At 43.4% G+C, this 22,465-nt stretch overlaps 1 protein-coding gene across 3 annotated transcripts in view; it reads left to right on the top strand.

The window, feature by feature from the left end:
• Positions 1-22,465, top strand: part of PARN (poly(A)-specific ribonuclease) — a 198,906-nt gene that overhangs the window by 12,162 nt on the left and 164,279 nt on the right. For 2 of the 3 annotated variants that reach the window (XM_007986336.3, XM_037989834.2), the window contains exons 7-13: positions 2,936-3,101; positions 4,929-4,994; positions 5,733-5,771; positions 7,527-7,569; positions 9,840-9,920; positions 14,112-14,168; positions 20,598-20,675. In XM_007986336.3, the coding sequence (XP_007984527.1) occupies positions 2,936-3,101; positions 4,929-4,994; positions 5,733-5,771; positions 7,527-7,569; positions 9,840-9,920; positions 14,112-14,168; positions 20,598-20,675 (530 nt within the window). The remainder of the gene's footprint in view (positions 1-2,935; positions 3,102-4,928; positions 4,995-5,732; positions 5,772-7,526; positions 7,570-9,839; positions 9,921-14,111; positions 14,169-20,597; positions 20,676-22,465) is intronic. The other variant, XM_037989833.2, reaches the window with a different exon arrangement.

Here is a 22,465-nt window from a genome sequence, read left to right as displayed (position 1 = left end):
ACTTGGACCACTTTTTTTGCCAGTTAGTTTTAGCATCCATTGATAATTCTTGCTTTAAGCAATTATCGTTGACAGATGGTGGTTTTCTGCATTCATTGTTCTTTCTACAAATTCCTTAGTGTCCCTTGGCTTTGTTGTTATTGTTGTTTTGAGACAGTCTCACCCTGTTGCCCAGGCTGGAGTGCAGTGGCGTGATCTTGGCTCACTTGCAACCACCACCTCCCAGATTCACGTGATTCTCCCACCTCAGCCTCCTGAGTACCTGGGACTACAGGCGCGTGCCACCATGCATGGCAAATTTTTGTACTTTTTGATAGAGAGGGCGTTTTACCATATTGAACAGGCTGATCTTAAACTCTTGATCTTAAGTGATCCGCCCTCCTCAGCCTCCCAAAGTGCTGGGATCATAGGCATGAGCCAGGCTCCCGGCCTCCCATGGTGTTTTTTTTTTTTTTTTTTCTGGGAGACGGAGTTTCGCTCTTGCCGCCCAGGCTGCAGTGGAATGGCGCAATCTCGGCTCACCGCAATCTCCGCCTCCTGGGTTCAAGCGATTCTCCTACCTCAACCTCACAAGTAGCTGGGATTACAGGCATGTGCCACCACGCCTGGCTAATTTTGTATTTTTAGTAGACACAGGGTTTCTCCATGTTGGTCAGGCTGGTCTTGAACTCCTGACCTCAGGTGATCTGCCTGCCTCAGCCTCCCATAGTGCTGGGTTTACAGACATCAGCAACTGCGCCTGGTCCCCATGGCTTTTAATACCACCCATATCCCAGTGATAACTAAATTTATATTTCAACACCTTTCTCTTGAGCTTGTAACTGCAAGTTTTAATTTGTGTATACTCTTAGATGATTTGATATGTCCGTGGCTGGGCGCAGTGGCTCATGCCTGTAATCCCAGCACTTTGAGAGGCTGAGACGGGCAGATCACCTGAGATCGGGAGTTCAAGACCAGCCTGGCTAACATGGTGAAACCTTGTCTCTACTAAAAATACAAAAATTAGCTGGGCGTGGTGGTGGGTGCCTGTAGTCCCATCAACTTGGGAGACTGAGGCAAGAGAATTGCTTGAACCTGAGAGGTGGAGGTTGCAGTGAGCTCAGATTGTGCCATTGCACTCCAGGCTGGGTGACAGAGCAATACTTTGTCCTAAAAGAAAAAAAATAGTATGTCCAAAAGGTAGCTTTTGATTTTCACTCCTTGGACCCCAATACCTATTTTTCTTCTCTTTGTCTTCACATCAGTTAGTGGCCCTACCATCTTCCCAATTGCTTGAACCGAAGAGCAAGGTTTTGTTTTTGTTTTTTTTTTCTGTTTTTTTTTGAGACGGAGTCTCGCTCTGTCACCAGGCTGACGTGTGGTGGCACGATCTCGGCTCACTGCAACCTGTGCCTCCTGGGTTCAAGCGATTCTCCTGCCTCAGTCTTCCAAGTAGCTGGGACTACAGGCATGCACCACCATGCCCAGCTAATTTTTGTATTTTTAGTAGAGATGGGGTTTCACTATGTTGGCCTGGATTGTCTCCATCTCTTGACCTCGTGATCCACCTGCCCTGGCCTACCAAAGTGGTTGGATTACACGCATGAGCCACTGCGCCTGGCTGCAAGGTGTTTTTCCTGATTTTGCCTTTCCCTTTATCTGTCATCTCCAGAGTATCAGTAAATGTTACCTCTTATGTCTAGAAAATCACTGTCTCCATCTACCCTGCCATCTCTGTAGTCAACGCCAGGGTTACAAACGACAGCCCACTGCTTGCTCCCTGTTTTGTAAATAAGATTTGTTGGACTACAGCTATGCCTGTACATGTACATTCTGTGTATGGCTGCTTTTGTGCCACAACAGCAGGGTTGAGTATTGCAACAGAGACCCCCATGGCCCACAAGCCTAAAACATTTACCATCAAGCCTTTTAAGAAAAAGTTTGCTGGCTGGGCTTGGTGGCGGTGACTCCTGCCTGTAATCCCAGCACTTTGGGAGGCTGAGGCGGGCGGTGAGGTCAAGAGTTCGAAACCAGCCTGGCCAACGTGGTGAAACCCTGTCTCTACTGAAAATACAAAAATTAGCCTGGTGTGATGGCGCACTCTTGTAATCCCAGCTACTCCAGAGGCTGAGACAGAAGAATTGCTTGAACCTGGGAGGCAGAGGTTGCAGTGAGCTCAAATTGTGCCATTGCTCGCCAGCCTGGGTGACAGAGTAAGACTCTGTCTTAAAACAAAGCAAAAATTTGCTGACCTCTGATCCAGCTCTTGTTTCTTGCCTGGATAATTGCTCCTAACTTGTTTCCCAACTTCCACTCTCAGAGTAGTTGTCATGGCCTTTTAAGCATTATGCAGGTAAGGTAATTATCTTGCTTAAAATCTTCTAATGTTGTCCAGTCACTGTTAGAATAATGTGCATTTCTTACCCTGGCCTGTGAGGGCCTGCAGAATCTTGCTCCATACTCTCTCCAATCTGATACTGTACCATTCATTTCATTTTTGCTCATGACGTCTGGCCACACCAGCTCCTTGCTGCTCCTGGAATAGTCCAAGCCATTGCCATCTTCTGGGTATTCATACTTGTTTCCCTACCCGAAGGATTCTTCCACTAGCTCCTTTCATATCCGAATTATTCTCATCCTTTGGGTTTTCCCTTACTTTCCTGATTATCTTGTCAGAAGTAGTTCCCTTCACTACAGAGAAGGATGTTCATTCCCCAGTGCCTAATATAATGCTTTGGCAAAGCATAAGTTCCAGATAAATATTTCTTGAAAGAAGACTGAATGAATGGATGAATGATAAACACATTTCAAAATCACTTGCCTTTCTGTTCATTTTTTGAGATGTAGTTAAATATGGTAAATCTTTCCTGAGTAATTTCGACTCTTTGGTTTGTTAAACAAATTTTATGTTAGACAGCTACTTCTGCTAATGTGTTCTTTTTAAAATCATGCTTAGGAATTCCATATTTAAATCAGGAAGAAGAAAGACAGTTAAGAGAGCAGTATGATGAAAAACGTTCACAGGCGAATGGTGCAGGAGCTCTGTCCTACGTATCACCTAACACTTCAAAATGTCCTGTCACGATTCCTGAGGATCAAAAGAAGTTTATTGACCAAGTGGTGTAAGTTCCTAAACTAAAACTAAGCGTGCGCTGTATGCTGTATATTGGGGCATGACAGGCATGTGTATCTCAAACCTCTGCTTTGCAAACATAGTACACACACAGGTGTGACGTTGTGAATGGCAGGATGTAATTGTGGCATATTAAAAAAATTTTTTTTTGTTTTATTTTTGAGATAGTCTTGCTCTGTTGCCCAGGCTGGAGTGCAATGGTGCAATCCTGGCTTACTGCAACCTCTGCCTCCCAGGTTCAAACAATTCTTGTGCCTCAGCCTCCTGAGTAGCTGGGATTATAGGCGTGCGCCACCACACCCAGCTAATTTTTATATTTTTAGTAGAGCTGAGGTTTTGCCATGTTCGCCACGCTGGTCTCGAACTCCTGGCCTCAAGTGATCCGCCCACCTCAGCCTCCCAAAGTGTTGCGATTACAGGCGTGAGCCAGCATGCCTAGCCGGCATATTCAAATTTGTGCAACAGCAACAAATTGTAAATAGAGTTCCATGTATTGTACTTGGACTTGCTACATGTCACTAGGCACGAGATTTCAGTACATGGGCAGACCTGCATGGACTTTTTTTTTTTTTTAATTAAATAGAGATGGATCTCACTGTGTTTCCTGGGCTGGTGTCAAACTCCTGAGCTCAAGGGATCTTCCTGCCTCGGCCTCCTGGAGTGCTGAGATTATCGGCCTGAGCCATTGCCTGGCCCCTTTTCTTGTTTTTTAAATGCTAATCAGCTGACTTCTAAAACTTGCATGGACTGAATACCTGACAGCCACTGTCCGATGTCCTTGAAGGCAGAGTAGTGGATCAGGCTTATCCAGCTTGTAGCATGTCCGTGTTCTCTTTGCTTGCAGTAAAGGTGCTGACAAGCAGATGTGATCTTGGACAAGTGTCTGGTCTTGCTTAGCTTAGTTGTTGGTGTAACCATTTTACTGGGAAAGTCAAAAATTAAATCACTTGTACTGACGAGTCCTTGAGAAGTTGTCACTAATTAATAACAGCAGTAACCCTCTTCCCCCCAAAATATGCCAAATAAAGCTTTTTTTGTTTCATTTTATTTATTTTTTGAAACAGGGTCTCACTCTGTTGCCAAGGCTGGAGTGCAGTGCTGTGATCACGGCTCACTGCAGCCTCAACTTCCCAGGCTCAGGCGATCGTCCCACCTCAGCTTCTGGAGTAGCTGGGACCACAGTTACACTGCACCATGCCCAGTTAATTTTTAACATTTATTTTTTGTAGTGAGGGACTCTCAGTATATTGCCCAGGCTGGTCTTGAACTCCTGGGCTCAAGTGATTCCCCCAACCTTGACCTCCCAGAGTGCTGGGATTCTATGCCTAGGTCAAAATAAAGCATTTTAAAAAAAGTCTTTGAACTAAAAGTTATAGGGTAATTTGGTAGAATTACATTGTCACACATTCTTTTTTTTTTTTTTTTTTTGAGACGGAGTCTGGCTCTGTCGCCCAGGCTGGAGTGCAGTGGCCGGATCTCAGCTCACTGCAAGCTCCGCCTCCCGGGTTTACGCAATTCTCCTGCCTCAGCCTCCCGAGTAGCTGGGACTATAGGCGCCGCCACCACACCCGGCTAGTTTTTTGTATGTTTTAGTAGAGACGGGGTTTCACCGTGTTAGCCAGGATGGTCTCGATCTCCTGACCTCGTGATCCGCCCGTCTCGGCCTCCCAAAGTGCTGGGATTACAGGCTTGAGCCACCGCGCCCGGCCAGTCACACATTCTTATATTTAGACTGTTTTTGGTTGTGATTATTTTCTTGGTTGATGACTTAATTCCTTAAAGGTACTGATGGTCATGGTCTATTCTAATTCTTCAGAGAGAAAATAGAAGATTTATTACAAAGTGAAGAAAACAAGAACTTGGATTTAGAGCCATGTACCGGGTTAGTTGTCCTGACCATTTCTGCATGTTCTTTTTTCGGAAAGGTAGATGATTTGTGGCATTTGATGCATCTAGTCTTTTAAAAACACCTTTATAAAGGGTCTTTTTGTTATTGGTATGTTCTCAAGAATTAAGCACTAACTTTAGCGTTACACAGTGGGGATGACTGTGTATACTGAGACACTGAATGAATGCTTTGTCCTATACCTGGAGCAGAGAAAACTGTTGTGCAACCTTGACTTTCAGTTATGCCCAAGAGTGGCATAATTACTTTGGCCTTGAGGAGTGCTTAGTACATGAAGGCTTCAGAAGAAAGAATTCACTTTCAGGCTACTTCTACCCTTTTAATTTCTCTCTGCATTTAAAAAACATTAGCATTTCAAAGAGTCAGTAACGTGATTGTCTTTTTTTCCTTTTACTTTGTGAGGAGCTTCACAAAAGTATTTTAATGCATCTGTCTACTTTAAACTCTCTTTATGCAGCCGCAGGAAGCAATATTTTGATTAGACAAGAACTTCTACCTCTTCAATAAAAGCAGTATAATATTAAAGAAAATTTTAGAAGACAAGTGATGAGGAATTCCCCCCACGTCAAATAACCTGCCTATTTTTGTTTGCAAATTACCTGTCAGTTCTAATGAAGTCTCTTTTTAAAGTGAAATCCTTCTCTACAAATGCTTGATCAGTTTGGATTTACTTCTAATGAACCAAAATCAATACCTTTTCTTTTGTTTTTATAGGTTCCAAAGAAAACTAATTTATCAGACTTTGAGCTGGAAGTAAGTATATTGTATGCAGGAGTTCTTTGGGGGACCCAGGATTTAAAGACTAAATATAATCTCTTAGCTCTCATTTCCTTTTTGAAATTCTGCGGTTCTCAGTGATTTGACCCCACCAAGTTCCCCTGCTTTCTTAAGTTGAATACTCACTTAATTTTCTTTTGTTTTTGTTTTTTAATGATGCTTTAAGGCTTCTTAAAATAATTATCACTTTGGTGCATCCATTAAGCTATGGATTGGTAGTGTTTTTGTCCTTTGGGGGTATACAATGAATATTTGGTTTTCAGACCTAGGAAATACTCAGATGAATGCTTTTGGTAAAGCAAGAGTTCTTAACTTAGGGTGAGACTATGGATGGGTTTCAGGAGGTCTGTGAATCCCCTGAAATAACATCCAGACGTTTGTGTGTGTATTTTTCCAAGGATGTTTCCCTTGGTTTCCTTGTGTTTGCAGGTGGGTCTTCAATTCAGAAATTGAACATTAACATAGACAGGTGGACATTTCCATTTGACTTTGGGGACCTTGTTCTTCCATTGCAATCTACTGGTGACATGTATACTGGGAATATACTTTGAACACAATAGGAAAGGGCTGTTTAGTTTGCCCACACTCCTTTCCTGTCATGTCATCCTTGCAGCCTGCTCCACCTGCATTCCACATCCTTCTCCTCGTTGGCTGATGCAAACTGTTAATACTATGCAAAACTACAGCAGATTTGGCCATCTAAAACCTCCTCTTTATATGCCCCGTGCAATCTAAAAAGACTTTCAGGCCAGGTGTGGTGGCTCACTCCTATAATCCTAGCATTTTGGGAGGCTGAGGTGGGCAGATCACCTGAAGTCAGGAGTTCAAGACCAGCCTGGCCAACATGGTGAAACCCTATCTCTACTAAAAATACAAAATTTAGCCGGGCATGGTGGCACATGCCTGTAATCCCAGCTACTTGGGAGGCAAAGGCAGGAGAATCACTTAAACCTGGGAGGCAGAGGTTGCAGTGAGCCAAGATTGCGGGTCAGTTCTCCAGCATAGATGGCAGAGTGAGACTCCATCTCAAGAAATAAATAAATAAATAAAATAAAATAAGACTTTCACAATTTCAGTTAGGAAACATTTTTATATTTGGAAGAAAGATTTGACTCTGGTAATGAGTTGACTGTATTTTGAGATGTAGGACATTTTAGAAAATGCCTAAGTCCTGGCCGGGCGCAGTGGCTCATCCCTGTAATCCCAACACTTTGGGAGGTCAGGGCGGGCGTATCACAAAGTCAGGAGATTGAGACCATCCTGACTAACATGGTGAAACCCTGTCTCTACTGAAAACACAAAAGATTAGCGGGGCGTGGTGGTGCGCGCCTGTAGTCCCAGCTACTCTGGAGGCTGAGGCAGAAGAATGGTGTGAACCCAGGAGGTGGAGCTTGCAGTGAGCGAGATTGCGCCACTGCACTCCAGCCTGGGCGACAGAGCAAGACTCTATCTCAAAAAAAAAAAAAAAGAAAGAAAATGCCTAAGTCCTAAAAAAATTAATTTGAAAGTCAAATCCATGTTTATGTGTTTAAGAGCAAGGGTAAGGAAACATTTTAGCAGCTGAAACGTGATAAAATAAATGTGCTGTGAAGTCTTCATTGTAGTGATAATTATTTCATAGTTAATAAAACTTACGTTACTTAATTTATAGCTGGATGGTTGCTTATAAAATATTTTGGGATTTAGCTGTTATTGACTCATCTACTGATACCATGTTTTTCTTTTCTTTAGGTATCCGAAAGGCATTCATGTTGAGACTTTAGAAACTGAAAAGGTAACCCCAAGAATTATCTAGCGCTAACATTAAACACATTCATTGTTACACTGATATGAGTTTCGTTTTTTTTTTTTCTTAGGATCTTGCTCTGATTGCCCAGGCTGGAGTGCAGTGGGGTGATCACAGCTCACTGCAGCCTTAACTTCCTGGGTTCAGGTGATTCTCCTACGTCAGCCTTCCAAGCTGGGACTTCAGGCTTGTACCACCATGCCTGGCTAATTTTTTATATTTTTAGTAGAGACAGCGTTTCGCCCTGTTGTCCAGGCTGGTCTTGAACTCCTGGGCTCAAACAATTTGCCCACCTCGGCCTCACAGAGTGAGCCGCAGCAGTGACCTGAGCCACTGCCCCCAATCCCTAGTGTGCTGAAAGTCAGAATTTGTACCTTGTCTATGCTTGCTATGAGCTGGGTAACCTAGGGTAAGTCATTTGACCTCTTTAAGCCTCATTTTCCTCTTCTGTACGTTGGGGCTGAGCATGATAACAGTGATCTGTACTTTCTCATAGCCTTTTTATGGTGATACTGTGGGTAAGTGGAAGTGATGCTTTGTAAACTTGAAAGTATACAAATGTTAGTTCGTATTCTTAGTATGGCAGAAAGCTATAATGGTACATGTGAAGAAATGGCTTCATGTTGCGTGGGCAGATAAAACTAAATTTTAGAATCCTGGTCGTAAGCATAGCTATTGTCTTGGGTACGCAGGGTACACTGATAGAATTGTGATGGATAGTGGGTGGCTAGTGGTGGGTTCCTTCTGCAGTGTTTGAATTTTATAATTGTTGTTGCTCTTAAGTCAGGTATAAAATTAGAGATTAAATAAAGTAGAAAAATAATCTTGGTAGGTGATTTATCTTTAGTGGACACAAAATATGTATGAGAAAGAAAGCACTAGTTATCTGACACGTTGGTAGAAAATCCAGGGTTTTTTCTTACATTAATACAACATATATATGTAAGTTTTGTTAATGTTAATACAACATATGCATTTTACTTTAAAACTTCTCAGAAGTCGATGTTCAAATGCAACATAACTTTTTTAGTGTTTGTCATAGGAAATGTCTTATTCTCACAGTCTGTTGATATTTTTAACTGATGTCTGTTGGGTTGAATTAGTAAACTGTAGAAAAATGTCATGGAAACACAGAGACAAAATTTGGTTTGTAATGCATCAGCTCAACTTATGTTGGCATTTCAAAGTGTTTTCTGTTATATTTGGCTCATGAAAGACTGCAGTGACTGGGCATGGTGGCTCAGGCCTGTAATCCCAGCACTTTGGGAGGCTGAGATGAGCAGGTCGTTTGAGCCCAGGAGTTTGAGACCAGCCTGGACTCATGGTGAAACTCTGTTTCTACTAAAAATATAAGAAGAAATTAGCCAGGCATAGTGGTACATTCCTGTAGTCCCAGCTCCTCAGAAGGCTGAGGTAGGAGGATCACGTGAGTCCAGGAATTTGAGGCTACAGTGAGCTGTGATCATGCTGCTGCACTCCAGCCTGAGCGATGGAAGTGATAACCTGTCACACATACAAAAAGAAGTGTGTAGTTACAAAAATTATAACTTCTGGCTGGGCATGGTGGCTCATGCCTGTAATCTCTGCACTTTGGGAGGCCAAGGTGGGCAGATCACTTGAGGTCAGGAGTTTGAGACCAGCCTGGGCAACATGGCGAAACCTTGTCTCTATTAAAAATACAAAAATTAGCGGGGCATATTGGTGCGCACCTGTAATCTTGGCTACTCTGGAGGCTGAGGCAGGAGAATTGCTTGAACCTGGGAGGTAGAGGCTGCAGTGAACTGAGGTTGTGCCACTGCACTCCAGCCTGGGTGACAGAATGAGACTGTCTCAAAAAAAAAAAAATTCTAATGGCAGCAGAAATCTGAATTTTTTGGATTAAGTTGCCTCTAGAAAATTGTTTATCTGTGGCCGGGCGCGTGACTCACACCTGTAATCCCAGCACTTTGGGAGGCTAAGGCGGGTGGATCACCTGAGGTCGAGAGTTTGACACCAGCCTGACCACCATGGAGAAACTCTGTCTGTACTAAAAATACAAAAATTAGCTGGGTGTGGTGGTGGCACATACCTGTAATCCCAGCTACTGGGGAGGCTGAGGTAGGAGAATCGCTTGAACCCAGGAGGTGGAGGTTGCAGTGAGCCGAGATCGTGCCATTGCGCTCCAGCCTGAGCAACAAGAGCGAAACCCTGTTGCAAAAAAAAAAGAAAAAAAAGAAAAAAAAGAAAAGAAAATTGTATATTTGCTTTATGTCTTTTAGAAGGAGCGATACATAGTTATCAGCAAAGTAGATGAAGAAGAACGCAAAAGAAGAGAGCAGCAGAAACATGCCAAAGAACAGGTAATTGGGCTATATTAGTTCTTGGGGGGTAAGAAATGGCAACATAAATATTGATTTATTCCTGTCTAGTTCAGATCATACATTGGATTCAATTTAATGAATAATTTTCTTTTATAGAACAATTGAATTGGCAGAAAAACCTGGACTACAATAAGGGGAAGTTAGGTTTAAGCATGAGACATAGCCAGCAAAGTGAGTCTGACGTCACTGTTGACCAGTGTCTCCTTAAACCAGTCCTGAAGAAAGTATTCTTGATTCTCATTTAGCTTGTGTGTCATTGCCCTTTAATACTGCCACGTCTAACTTCATGTATAGTTACTAGTTTTCCTTAAACCAAGTTCAGAGCACATGATCTGACAGATGAGGATGACATGCTTAGGTTGTGCCATTGGAACATCATCCTGCTTGCTATGTGAAGAATGGTTTTGAGTGAGTAAGACTGGAGGCAGGAGACCAGTTAAGCTGTGGAGTAACCTAGCTAGGAGGTGTTGGTGACCTGGCGTAGGATAGTAAGTAGCAGTGTAGATGGAATCTGGAGATATTTGGAAGGTAGAATCCATGGAATTTATGACTGGATGTGGGTCATGGAGGAGGAAGGGGGAAGGAGGAAAATGCTTATGCCAGACATTTGCACAATGGGGTAGATTGCGTTCCGTTCACTTGGAGGAGTTGGCTGGAGTGACATTGGTCAGGGGGAAAGGTGGAGGAGAGAGGAGTGGGTTTGCATGTGGATGAATGTCATGCTCATATGTACATTAGGCGGGGTCACTCCTGATTGACTCAACCAGTAAAGATACAACGACCCACTTTGGGAGACAGCATATTACCTGTACAGAGAAAGATGAGCAAAAGGTGCTGCCTGTGGTCCCTGTCCCCCATACTAAAAAGGACAACGCAGAAACAAAAGGTACCAGTTAGAGGCCAGGTATGGTGGCTCATGCCTATAATGTCAGCACTACTTTGGGAGGCTGAGGCGGGAGGATCACTTTGAGCTCAGTAGTTCAAGACCAACCTGAGCAACATAGTGAAACCCCATCTCTACAAAAATACAAAAATTATCCAGGTGTGGTGATATGCACCTGTGGTCCTAGCTACTTGGGAGGCTGATGCTGGAGAATTGCTTGAACCCAGGAGGTGGAGGTTGCAGTTGCAGTGAGTTGAGTTAATGCTACTGTACTCCAGCTTGGGTGACAGAGTGAGACCTTGTCTTAAAAAAAAAAGAAAAGGTGCGAGATGACTGCAGTGTGTGTTGTGTGATGTGGCTTCACTGAGGAACCAGTTCTAGGCCACAGCTCAGGGCTTTGGTATTCTGCAGCTCTCTTCTGAGAAGGCAAGCCAGAGAGCCTCACACGTCCTCAGAACCCAGGAGGCGATGAGGAACTGTTTCATGACAGCCTCCCAGGAGTGACAGGCAAGGGGGTGGGAGCTGACCTCATAGCTGCTCCTTAGAAGCCTGTGCCTCCCACTCTTCCCTCCTGATGTGTTCTGCCAAGATGCAGATGAGTCTGTAGCCAAGACGCAGATTAGCCTTTACCTGCATGACCTGTTTTGATACATGCGAGGCCACCAGGACACCATCGCGTCCCCTAGAGTGGAAAAAGACGTTCCCCCAGAGTGGCAAAAGATGTTCCATTCTGGTTTTGATCTGATGAGATTTTGGGTGTTTTCAGAACATGCAAGGATGGATATCCTCTCAGCAGGTTTGTCAGTGTTGAGCACAGACGAGAGGTGAGGGCTAGGCATGATTGTCGTTGGCAAAAAGACTGGGACTGGATGAGAGCAACTGCGGAGTACATGAAGAATGAAAAGAGGATCTGGGACTGAATCCTGAGGATGAACAGCATTTAAATGATAGGCAGAAGTTGACAAAATGTACCAGGAGATTATTGTGGTACACAGCCAAGGGAAGCAGTGTCAGCTCCCATGTAGGGGTTAGGATTGAGACATGGCTGAATTCATCCCTGGCAGTAGTTTTTTAAACTATAATTAAAACAGTTTTTCCTTATCTCTACTAAAAGAACAAAAAAATTAGCCGGGCGCGGGGGCATGCACCTGCATTCCCAGCTACTCAGGAGGCTGAGGCAGGAGAATCGCTTGAACCCGGGAGGCGGAGGTTGCTGTGAGCCGAGATCATGCCACTGCACTCCAGCCTGGGCGACAAAGTGAGACTCTGTCTCAAAAACAAAAAACAGAACCAAAAAAGCAATTTTTGTTTGTTTGTTTGAAACGGAGTCTCGCTTGCAGTGACATGATCTTGGCTCACTGCAACCTCTGTCTTCTGAGTTCAAGCGATTCTCCTGCTTCAGCTTCCAGAGTAGCTGGGATTATAAGTGCCCGCCACCACACCTGGCTTTTGTGTTTTTAGTAGAGATGGGGTTTCGCCATGTTAGCCAGGCAGGTCTTTAACTCTTGACCTCAGGTGGTCTGCTTTCCTCAGCCTCCTAAAGTGCTGGGATTACAGGCGTGAGCCACCATACCTGGCCCAAAAAAACCAATTTTTAATTGTGGTAAAATACACATAACAAAATTTATTATGTTAACTATTAAATGTACAGTTCACTGACATCAAGTACTTTAACATGGCTGTGCAATCATCACCACCATCCATCTCCAGAATTCTCTTCATCTTGCAAAACCGAAACTCTGTACTAATTAAGCAACTCACCATCTCCCACCCCAGACACCCCCACCCGGCAACCACTATTCTACTTTTTGTCATATGAATTTGATCACTCTGAGGACCTTATGTAAGTATAGTATTTGTCCTTCTGTGACTGGCTTATTTCTCTTAGCATAGCATCCTCAAGGTTCCCCATGTTATGGCGTGTGTCAGAATTTCCTTTTTTAAGGCTGAATAATATTCCATTGTATGGCTAGACTACATTTTGTTTATCCATTTGTTTATGGACACTTGGGTTGCTTTTGACTATTGTGAATAATACTCTTGTGAACTCAGGTGTGCAAATACCTATTTGAGTCCCTGCTTTCAATTCTTTGGGGTATATACCCAGAATGGAATTGCTGGGTGATATGGGAATTCTTTTTGGGATGAACCTCCATACTGTTTTCCTTAGCTGCTGCACTGTTTAGCATTTTCATCAACAGCACACAGGTTCCAGTTTCTCTGCATCCTTGCAAATACTTGTTAGTCTTGGGGTTAGTTTTTTGTTGTTGTTGTTGTTTGTTTTTTTGTTTTTTTTTTGTTTTTTTTGAGATGGAATTTTGCTCTTCTTGCCCAGGCTGGAGTGCAATAGCACGATATCGGCTTACTGCATGCAACCTCCGTCTCCTGGGTTCAAGCGATTCTCCTGCCTCAGCCTGTGGCGTAGCTGGGATTACAGGCATGCACCACCACGTCTGGCTAATTTTTTATTTTTAGTAGAGATGGGGGTTTCACCAGCTTGGTCAGGCTGGTCTCGAACTCCAGACCCCAAGTGATCCATCTGCCTCTGCCTCCCAAAGTGCTGGGATTACAGGCGTGAGCCACCGCGTCTGGCCAGTGTTGGGGTTAGTTTTAAGGAGGTGAGCAATTTCAGTGAGCATGAAGCCAGAGGACTGGGAACACCTGGGAATTAAACTGGAGAAGTCCTTCAAGTTAGCTTTGATGAGATAAGTAGAAGGGGCGGTAGTCTGAGAGAGCTTAGAGGAGGGGAGGGTTTTCAAGATAGGAGAGACACTGAGCCAGTTTCAACACTTCTGGAAAGAATATAGAAGAGAAGAAAGTGGGTGGGAGAATTTTATAAAAATGTATTTTTCAAGGAAAAAAATTAGGAATTATGAAAATGCTTGATTTGATCAGTTAACTGCCAGATGGGTTTCCTCAGAATTGAATGTGTTACTGAGTTTAGCCTGCAGGTGGCGACTTTTTAAGTTAGTGTTTTTAAGATATCTTGAAAGACTTGAAAATGTTAAAGAGTTCAGTGAAGTGATGGGTAAATCCTAAGCATTGTTATTTTAGTAACTAATGAATCATTTTCCATTTGTTCATTCTGCTTTCTAAAATAGAGGAAAAGTATGTGCGTAGATCGTTTTAGATGCAGATGTTTGGAAAGATAGGCACAAAGCACAGGAAACTAAAGCTATCTTAACTTGATACAAAATTTCAGTGTCTTTTTTTCGGGTAGGTTTTTAATTCATTCACATAAGGAATATTTATACATCAGTAATACTTGTATATATTCTTTTAATTAGGAGGAGCTGAATGATGCTGTGGGATTTTCTAGAGTCATTCATGCCATTGCTAATTCGGTAAGTGAGCCAGACTTTTTAGCAAGATTGCAGAACATACTATTTCAGGTGAAGTATCTAATTATCATTGCAGATTAATCATTTCATCTCATTTAGAATGTTTACCTGGTATGAAGGAAGAAGTTAGAACTTCATCAAGACAGACTATTGTTATAATGCACTTGGTGAGACATAATTGCTAAATTGTATTCAAATCAATTTTCAGAGAGCCTTGCTTGAAAAATGCATAGGAGGGTTACACTATGTTGTCCTTATATGACTACATGGAAACCAAGTTATTCTCAAAACCCGTAAGATGTCGAATAAGAAAGTAAGGAATAAGGGGAGAAACAATAGATATTTGACTGAAAGTGTTTTGTTCCCTAAGTAGAAGAATCTAGAGGGTAAAAATAATGATGTCTTTGTTTATGCTGCATAAATGTAATTGAATCTTATTCTTAATAATATTTGATACGTTTTAAAAAGATATTGGCCGTTTGTGTAAATGTGCTAGGGGACTCTATGATAGATATGATGGGTGTTTTTCCTTGCTTTGTGAGGCCTTTCTGAAAACAGGTGACTGGGCATAGTGGCTCATGTCTGTAATCCCAGCACTTTGGGAGGCCGATGCGGGTAGATTGCTTGAGTTTGGGAGTTTGAGACCAGCCTGGGAAACGTGGGGAAACCCCATCTCTACTAAAAATACAAAAATTAGCCAGGTGTGGTGGTACATGCCTGTGGTTCCAGCTACTTGAGAGGCTGAGGTGGGAGGATCACTGGAGCTCGGGAAGTCAAGGCTGCAGTGAGCTGTGATCATGCCATTGCACCCCAGCCTGGGTGACAGACTAAGATCCTGTCTTAAAGAAAAAAAAAAAAAGAGAGAAAACAGGCATCCACATCTTGTGCAGGTAAACTGGGTCATGCTGCTGGTTGTTCTAGACAGACAACTTGCTTGGATGCTGAATTGCTTGTAGTCTAGGACATTCTCTTCTTTGAGCACTTAGCCCTGGGAGAAGGAATCATCTTGTACCTTAGATGCTGAACGTTGCATCAGGGAAGCTTTAAGGCCATAGAAACCCTCTCAAAGTTTCATGCTGTCTCACTGCTGGCTGCAGGCTTGTAAACACAGGGACGCTGTAGGGGAGGCCCCCCACTGTCTTCAATCCGGAATAAACAGAGGTTTACAGAGCCTTGTAAAAGAAGAGGGTTGGCTCGTGAGGACCTCTCTCGCTCAAGTAAGTGGGGTGATTAAAGTCGAATAGAAAGTTGGATAGATCCAGATAGAAACAAAGCTGTGAGCCTGTTCAGCAGTGGCTGAGATTATAGGTATCCAGAAAAGCAGAATTGAGTTTCTGGTTCCATTTGCTCATGTTGTGCACTCCTTGCTAGCAGACTTCAGATAAGTGATGGTTTTGATTGAGGCGGGCCCTAAAATTCAGAGATACGGAACATCAGTTGGTTTTGAGCTCTTCTGTAGCCATCATGATAATTTAGTCAGCTTTTCCGAGATTGGACATTTGTTTGCCTTACACACATTCAGATACCTTAGCTTGCTGTACCTGTTTTCTTTTCTCTGACATCATCTTTCTTCTACAGAATATTCATAACATGTTGCTGACCTTTGGTAGTCAATATCCCAAAGCATACTACATTTAAAAGTTTTGAGTCTTCAATGAAAGTTGACTAAAACAAGATGCATAAATCCCATACTTTAAATATGTATATTTTTTGAGCTGGAGCCTCACTCTATTACCCTGCTGGAGTGCAGTGGCGCGATCCTGGCTTACCACAACCTCTGCCTACCAGGTTCAAGCAATTCTCCTGCCTCAGCCTCCCAAGTAGCTGGGATTACGGGTGCCTGCTACCACGCCTGGCTAATTTCTGGTCTTTCACCATATTGGCCAGGTTGGTCTTGAGCTCCTGACCTCAAGTGATCTGCCTGCCTCAGCCTCCCAAGGTACTGGGTTTACAGGCATGAGCCACCGTGCCCGGCCCTATAACTTGGATACTTTTGAATGATATTGATTGCTGTTTTGTCAGAAGTCCCCCAGTGGGAATTTGTCTCACATTTTCTAATGACTGATCTGAGGATATATGGTTTGGCAAGAATACCACAGAAATGATGGTTCATGATGTTGTTGGTTTTTTTTTTTTTGAGAGGGAGTGTTGCTTTGTCGCCCAGGCTGGAGTGCAGTGACGCGATCTTGGTGTACTGCAAGCTCCTGGGTTCACGCCATTCTTCTGCCTCAGCCTCCTGAGTAGCTGGGACTATGGGCGCCCACCACCACACCTGGTTAATTTTTTGGTATTTTTAATAGAGACAGGGTTTCACCATGTTACCCAGGATGGTCTCGGTCTTCTGACCTTGTGATCCGCCTGCCTCGGCCTCACAAAGTGCTGGGATTGCAGGCGTGAGCCACCGCGCCCTGCCCATGATGTTGATCTTGATCGCTTGGTTAAGGTGGTGTCGGCTGGATTTGTGTTCTGTGAAATTAACTTTATAGTTAATAAATTAACTATATCATTAAATTATAGTTAAATTAACTATATAGTTTAATTGACTTTATAGTTTATAAATATCTTGGGGGAGATACTTTGAGACCATGAAAATCCTGTGTTCTACCAAACTTTGCCTACTAATATTATCGTCTATCAACATATCTTTCCTGCAGTAGTTATTACTGTGGTATTCTGATGGCAAGTTTCTATTTCCTTCGTCCTTTCTACATTTGTTCTTGGAATTCTTCTATAAAGAAAAAAATGGGCTGGGCATGGTGGCTCACACCTGTAATCCCAGTACTTTGGGAGGCTGAAGCGGGCGGATCACTGGAGGTCAGGAGTTCGACACCAGCCTAACCAACATGGTGAAATCCCATCTCTACTAAAAATACAAAAATTAACTGAGTGTGGTGGCACACACCTGTAATCCCAGCTACTTGGGAGGCTGAGGCAGGAGAATCGCTTGAACCTGGGAGGCGGAGGTTGCAGTAACCTGAGATCGTGCCATTGCACTCCAGCCTGGCGACAAAGTTGAGACTCTGTCTCAAAAAAAAATGGGGGGAAAAGAAAAAATGTCTTTTTCCCCTGTTTATTTATGTACTTACTTAATTTTGAGACACAGTCTTTCTCTGTTCCCCATGCTGGGAGTACACTGGGAGTACACTGGCTCACTGCAGCCTCCACCTCCCGGGCTCAAGCGATCCTCCCTCCTTAGCCCCCTGACTAGCTGGGACTAAAGGCATGCGCTACCACGTGCGGCTAATTTTTTATATATATTTTTTGTGGAGAGGAGGTCTTCCCATGTTGTCCAGACTGGTCTTGAACTCTTCGGCTCAAGCAGTCTCCCCGACCTCACCCTCCCAAAATGTTTGGGTTATAGGCATGAGCCACCACACCCAGCCCTTTCCCCTGTTTATTTAATTGTTTTTATGTATATGAGTATGGGCTCAGGGATTTTTTTTTATTCTACAGATTATTATCTAGTGTTTTTACTGTTTACTTTGTTGCTTAAATTGTACCACCTTTGACCATTGGAGCTTCTTTGACTTGGCTCCTGTGTCCTTTGAACAAGCACCCTGTCCTTTTCTGTGCATTTCCTTGCTTTCTGGTATTCTTGTAGTTTTTCTGGCTCAGTTGTGGAATGAATGACTTCTCCATGGAGCTCTGGTCCCTTTTAATGGGGAATGATATTTAGAAACCAAGATCTGGCCCTAGGTTACTGCTGTGATATTATTGCTTCTAAGCCCTCTCACTGGACAGAGCTAAGAAGCATATGTATGTAGACCTAGGCATGTACACACACAGCTATATTTCTGTGTCTCTCTGTATATGTATGTGTGTGTGGATCTATATAAATGTGTATGTAGCTGGGCATGGTGGCTCAACCCTGTAATCCCACACTTAGGGAGGTCAAGGCAGGAGGACTGCTTAAGGCCAGTAGTTCAAGACCAGCCTGGGCAACGTGGGAGACCCCGTCTCTACAAAAAATGTAAAAATTGACTGGGTGTGTGTCTCACGCCTGTAATCCCAGCACTTTGAGAGGCCAAGGCGGGCAGATCACGTGAGGTCAGGAGTTTGAGACCAGCCTGGCCGACATGGTGAAACCCTGTCTCTACTAAAAATACAAAAATTAGCCAGTGTGGTGGTGCCACCTGTAGTATCAGCTACTCAGGAGGCTGAGGCAGGAGAATCTCTTGAACCTGGAAGGCGAAGGTTGTAGTGAGCTGAGATTGTGCCACCACACTCCAACCTGGGCAACAGAGCAAGACTGCATTTCAAAAAAAAAAAAAAATTAAAAAATTAGCCAAGAGTGGTGGCACATGCCTGTGGTCCCAGCTATAGGGGAGGCTGAGGTGGGAGGATTGCTTGAGCATGGGAGTTTGAGGCTGCAGTGAGCCATGATGGTGCCATTGCACTACAGCCTGGGCAACAGTGAGACCCTGTCTCTAAATAAATGTGTGTGTGTGCGCGCGTGCACGGGTGTATCCACGCCTTTATACTGATACCTCAGATTCCAGTACAATACCACATGACTTATTTTTAGCTTCCTCTCTTTTCTTATTTGTGCCTTCTTTCTCAACAGTGAAAAATCCAGTTCCTTTTACTTCCATTATGTTTATTTGTTTAAACTTGGTGTACACATAAAGTAGCTTCAGAGCTACTAACCCATACCTCGTGAGAAGTACATTTATTGATGAGATTATAACATTTATGATTTATGTGCAATTCCTTTTGTTTTTAGCCTTACATTATCTAGTCAAGATGCTCTTTTCCAAGTTAGTTTGTTTCTTCTTAACCTTCAGTGTGATTATGGTAGTCATTTATAATACAGTTTGGTTCATTTCTTAGTGTTTGCATTCCATTTGGGGTTGCCTACACATCTTTTCTGTGGTTTCAATCAATGCTCATTATTTTAGTTTAGCATAGGTATTCAGAATGTACAACAATACTGAGCCAAAAGGACAGCTTCTCTGTTAGATGTGGGAGATTTTGTGTAGGATTATTTCAGATAATGTGTAGTCCCATGAGTCAAGCAGTGTTATACTGAAGGTCCTTTGGGACATAGTAAAAAGCTCCATCGTGGTAACCTGATTTTTTTTTTTTTTTTTTTGAGACGGAGTTTGGCTCTTTCGCCCAGGCTGGAGTGCAGTGGTATGATCTCAGCTCACTGCCACCTTTGCCTTCTGGGTTCAAGCCATTCTCTTGCCTCAGCCTCCCGAGTAGCTGGGATTATAGGCATCTGCCACCACACCCAGGTAATTTTTTGTGTTTTTAATAGAGACAGGGTTTCGCCATGTTGGGCAGGCCGTTCCCGAACTCCTGACCTCAGGTGATCTGCCTGCCTTGGCCTCCCAAAGTGCTGGGATTACAGGCATGAGCCACCACGCCTGGCCCCTGATGTTTTATGTTAAAAATGGTGTCAACTGGCTGGCTAAATCTAAGTTGATGTTGCATTTTGGAAGTTTAATTTTTGTCAAAATGGACTAATTTGTTGCACATATAGCATAAGACAGACACAGTGCCCATTGCACGAAAAGGGCTGCCAGCACATATATTGTATTTCAGTTGGCTGAAAGGCAGTGACTTTTAATGGATACGTATTTAAGAACATACCCCATGAATTTTGACATAATGATATAGGAAATGCAATTCTGTTTAATATAGTTAGAAATCAGTTATTTTTACCTTTTAGCATTGGTATGAATGTATCTTTTTAAATAAATGGGTTGTTTTAAAGGATGCAGCCCTAAAATTCGTGTTTAGTTTTATTCCCAAATTATTTGACAGTTTAAGGGAGTCAATGCTTTCAGATTTTACTGTTTTTTTTTTTTAGACAGAGTCTCATTCTGTCGCCCAGGCTAGAGTGCAGTGGCACAATCTCGGCTCACTGCAGCCTCTGCCTCCTGGGTTCCAGCGATTCTCCTGCCTCAGCCTCCTGGGTAGCTGGGATTACAGGCATGCACCACCACACCTGGCTAATTTTTCTATTTTTAGTAGAGATGGGATTTCGCCGTGTTGGCCGGGCTGGTCTTGAACTGCTGACCTCAGGGGATCCACCCACCTTGACCTCCGAAAGTGCTGAGATAACAGTCGTGAGCCACCATGCCCAGCCCAGATTTTACTTTTAAAAAAACTTTTCAATCAAAATTTTACTACTTCTGATTCATGAGGGTGGCATAATTAATAAAGATTCAAGAAAAAGATCAGTGACATCAAAGTCATTTGGAGCTTTCACTTTGCCTTCCGGAGTTAACGTTCCAAAATGGAGGAGGAATGAAGCCAGCCCAAATTTGCTTATTTGTACTTTGTTTTTGTTTTTGTTTTCATTTTTTTTTTTAGTGTGGAAAGCAAGTTTAGAACAAAGTCCTCTTGGAATCTGAACTATACATCCTCAAACCCCAGTATAATTTTGAATGTGGAAGTCTTTTTTCTAACCTTGACTTTCTTTAGGGAAAACTTGTTATTGGACACAATATGCTCTTGGACGTCATGCACACAGTTCATCAGTTCTACTGCCCTCTGCCTGCGGTAAGTGACCTGTTGGTCTGTGTTAAATATTAGCAGGATGCTTTTTATCCGAAAAAATATTATGATGCTTTTAACTGAGAAACTGTCCTCTACTTGGGTGCCATTTCCTTGTATGCAGCATGTTCCCAGACAGAATCTTATGCGCTCAGTTGTACTTTTTTTTTCCTTGAGACGTACTTTCGCTCTGTTGCCCAGGCTGGAGTGCAGTGGCGTAGTCTTGGCTCACTGCAACTTCCGCCTCTCGAGTTCAAGCGATTCTCCTTCCTCAGCCTCCTGAATAGCTAGGATTACAGGCACCCGTCACCATGTCCAGCGAATTTTTGTATTTTTAGTAGAGATGGGGTTTCACCATGTTGGCCAGGCTGGTCTCGAACTCCTGACCTCATAATCCACCTGCCTTGGCCTCCCATAGTGTTGGGATTACAGGCGTGAGCCACTGCGCCTGGCCACAAGCTTTTTTATTAAGGGATCTTCAGTCACTGCCATTGCCAGAGAAAGATTAAACATTTGTTTCATCGTCTTAATGCCAGTAGTTTGCTCATTTAGTGCTGGGCAGGGATTCCCAGGCCACAGGTGTGGGCTGCTAGTCTGGTCCTGCTAAAATTAGACATAGCATGGCCATTGAAGGTAAGTGGTGGCAACTGAAGTGGGTCCAGTCCTACAGAATTCTTGATCGTCCCTGCTAGGCTGCTTCCCTTAGATTCTCTGCTGACTTCAATAGTGCTTCTTTCAGTCTTTGAGCCAAGTTGCCTTGGTTGACCAAAGCACAAGCTGCTTTGGTTCCCCTACTGGCTCTCCCTCTTCTGCTCCATACGGTGTCCGTGGCCTCACGTTACTTGTCCCCCGCCACTCTGTGCTCCACTCTCTCTTATTTCCTCTTCATCTTTTTTTGTCTTTTAGTGATCTCACTGAGTTTACAGCTTCAGCTGTAGACACCAACATCTTTATCCCCAGTTGTGGTCTCTTTTCAGATCCAGGTATACATTTCATGCTGGACTCCAGAAATCCCTACCTGGATAGCCCCCAGACTAAGTGTTGTATTGAATTGACGTGGCTCAAATGAGATATTTCACTTGTACTTCTTTTCTTTCTTACTGTCTCCAAACCACTTCTTTCTCCTCATCCTATTACCATAAGTGATTCCCAGTTACCAACCCTGTTTTTAGCATCAGTTTTGACTCTAGCTGTCCCCAGATCTGGTCATTTCCAACATCCTGACAATTTTATCTCCATGCCCTCTCTCACATCTGGTTTCTTTTCTTTTTTTCTTTTCTTTTTTTTTTTTTTTTTGAGTTGGAACCTCACTCTTTCACCAGACTGGAGTGCAGTGGCATGATCTCGGCTCACTGCAACGTCCGTCTCCTGGGTTCGAGTGATTCTCCTGCTTCAGCCTTCCGAGTAGCTGGGACTACAGGCGCGTGCCACCACGCCCAGCTGTTTTTTTTGTATTTTTAGTAGTGACGGGGTTTCACCGTGTTGGCCATGATGATCTCAATCTCCTGACCTTGTGATCCACCCACCTTGGCCTCCCACAGTGCCAGGATTTACAGGTGTGAGCCAGTACGCCCAGCTGATTCTTTTTATTTTTGTTGCAAGCGTTTTCCTTTCTCACCTTGGAATTTAGCAAATTCCAGGCAGCATTTCCTGTCCCCCTTCAACCTTCAGCCCATCCTTTAAAATAAAAGTTGGCAAATGTTTTCTATAAAGGGCCACATAGTAAAATATTTTCAGCTTTCCAGGCTGTATAGTTTCTGTCACAATTCTCAGCTCTGCCATTGTAGCCCCCAAAT

The sequence above is a fragment of the Chlorocebus sabaeus genome, chromosome 5 (assembly GCF_047675955.1).
Source record: "Chlorocebus sabaeus isolate Y175 chromosome 5, mChlSab1.0.hap1, whole genome shotgun sequence".
Lineage (NCBI taxonomy): Eukaryota > Metazoa > Chordata > Mammalia > Primates > Cercopithecidae > Chlorocebus > Chlorocebus sabaeus.
This window is presented reverse-complemented; position numbering and strand designations above follow the sequence as displayed.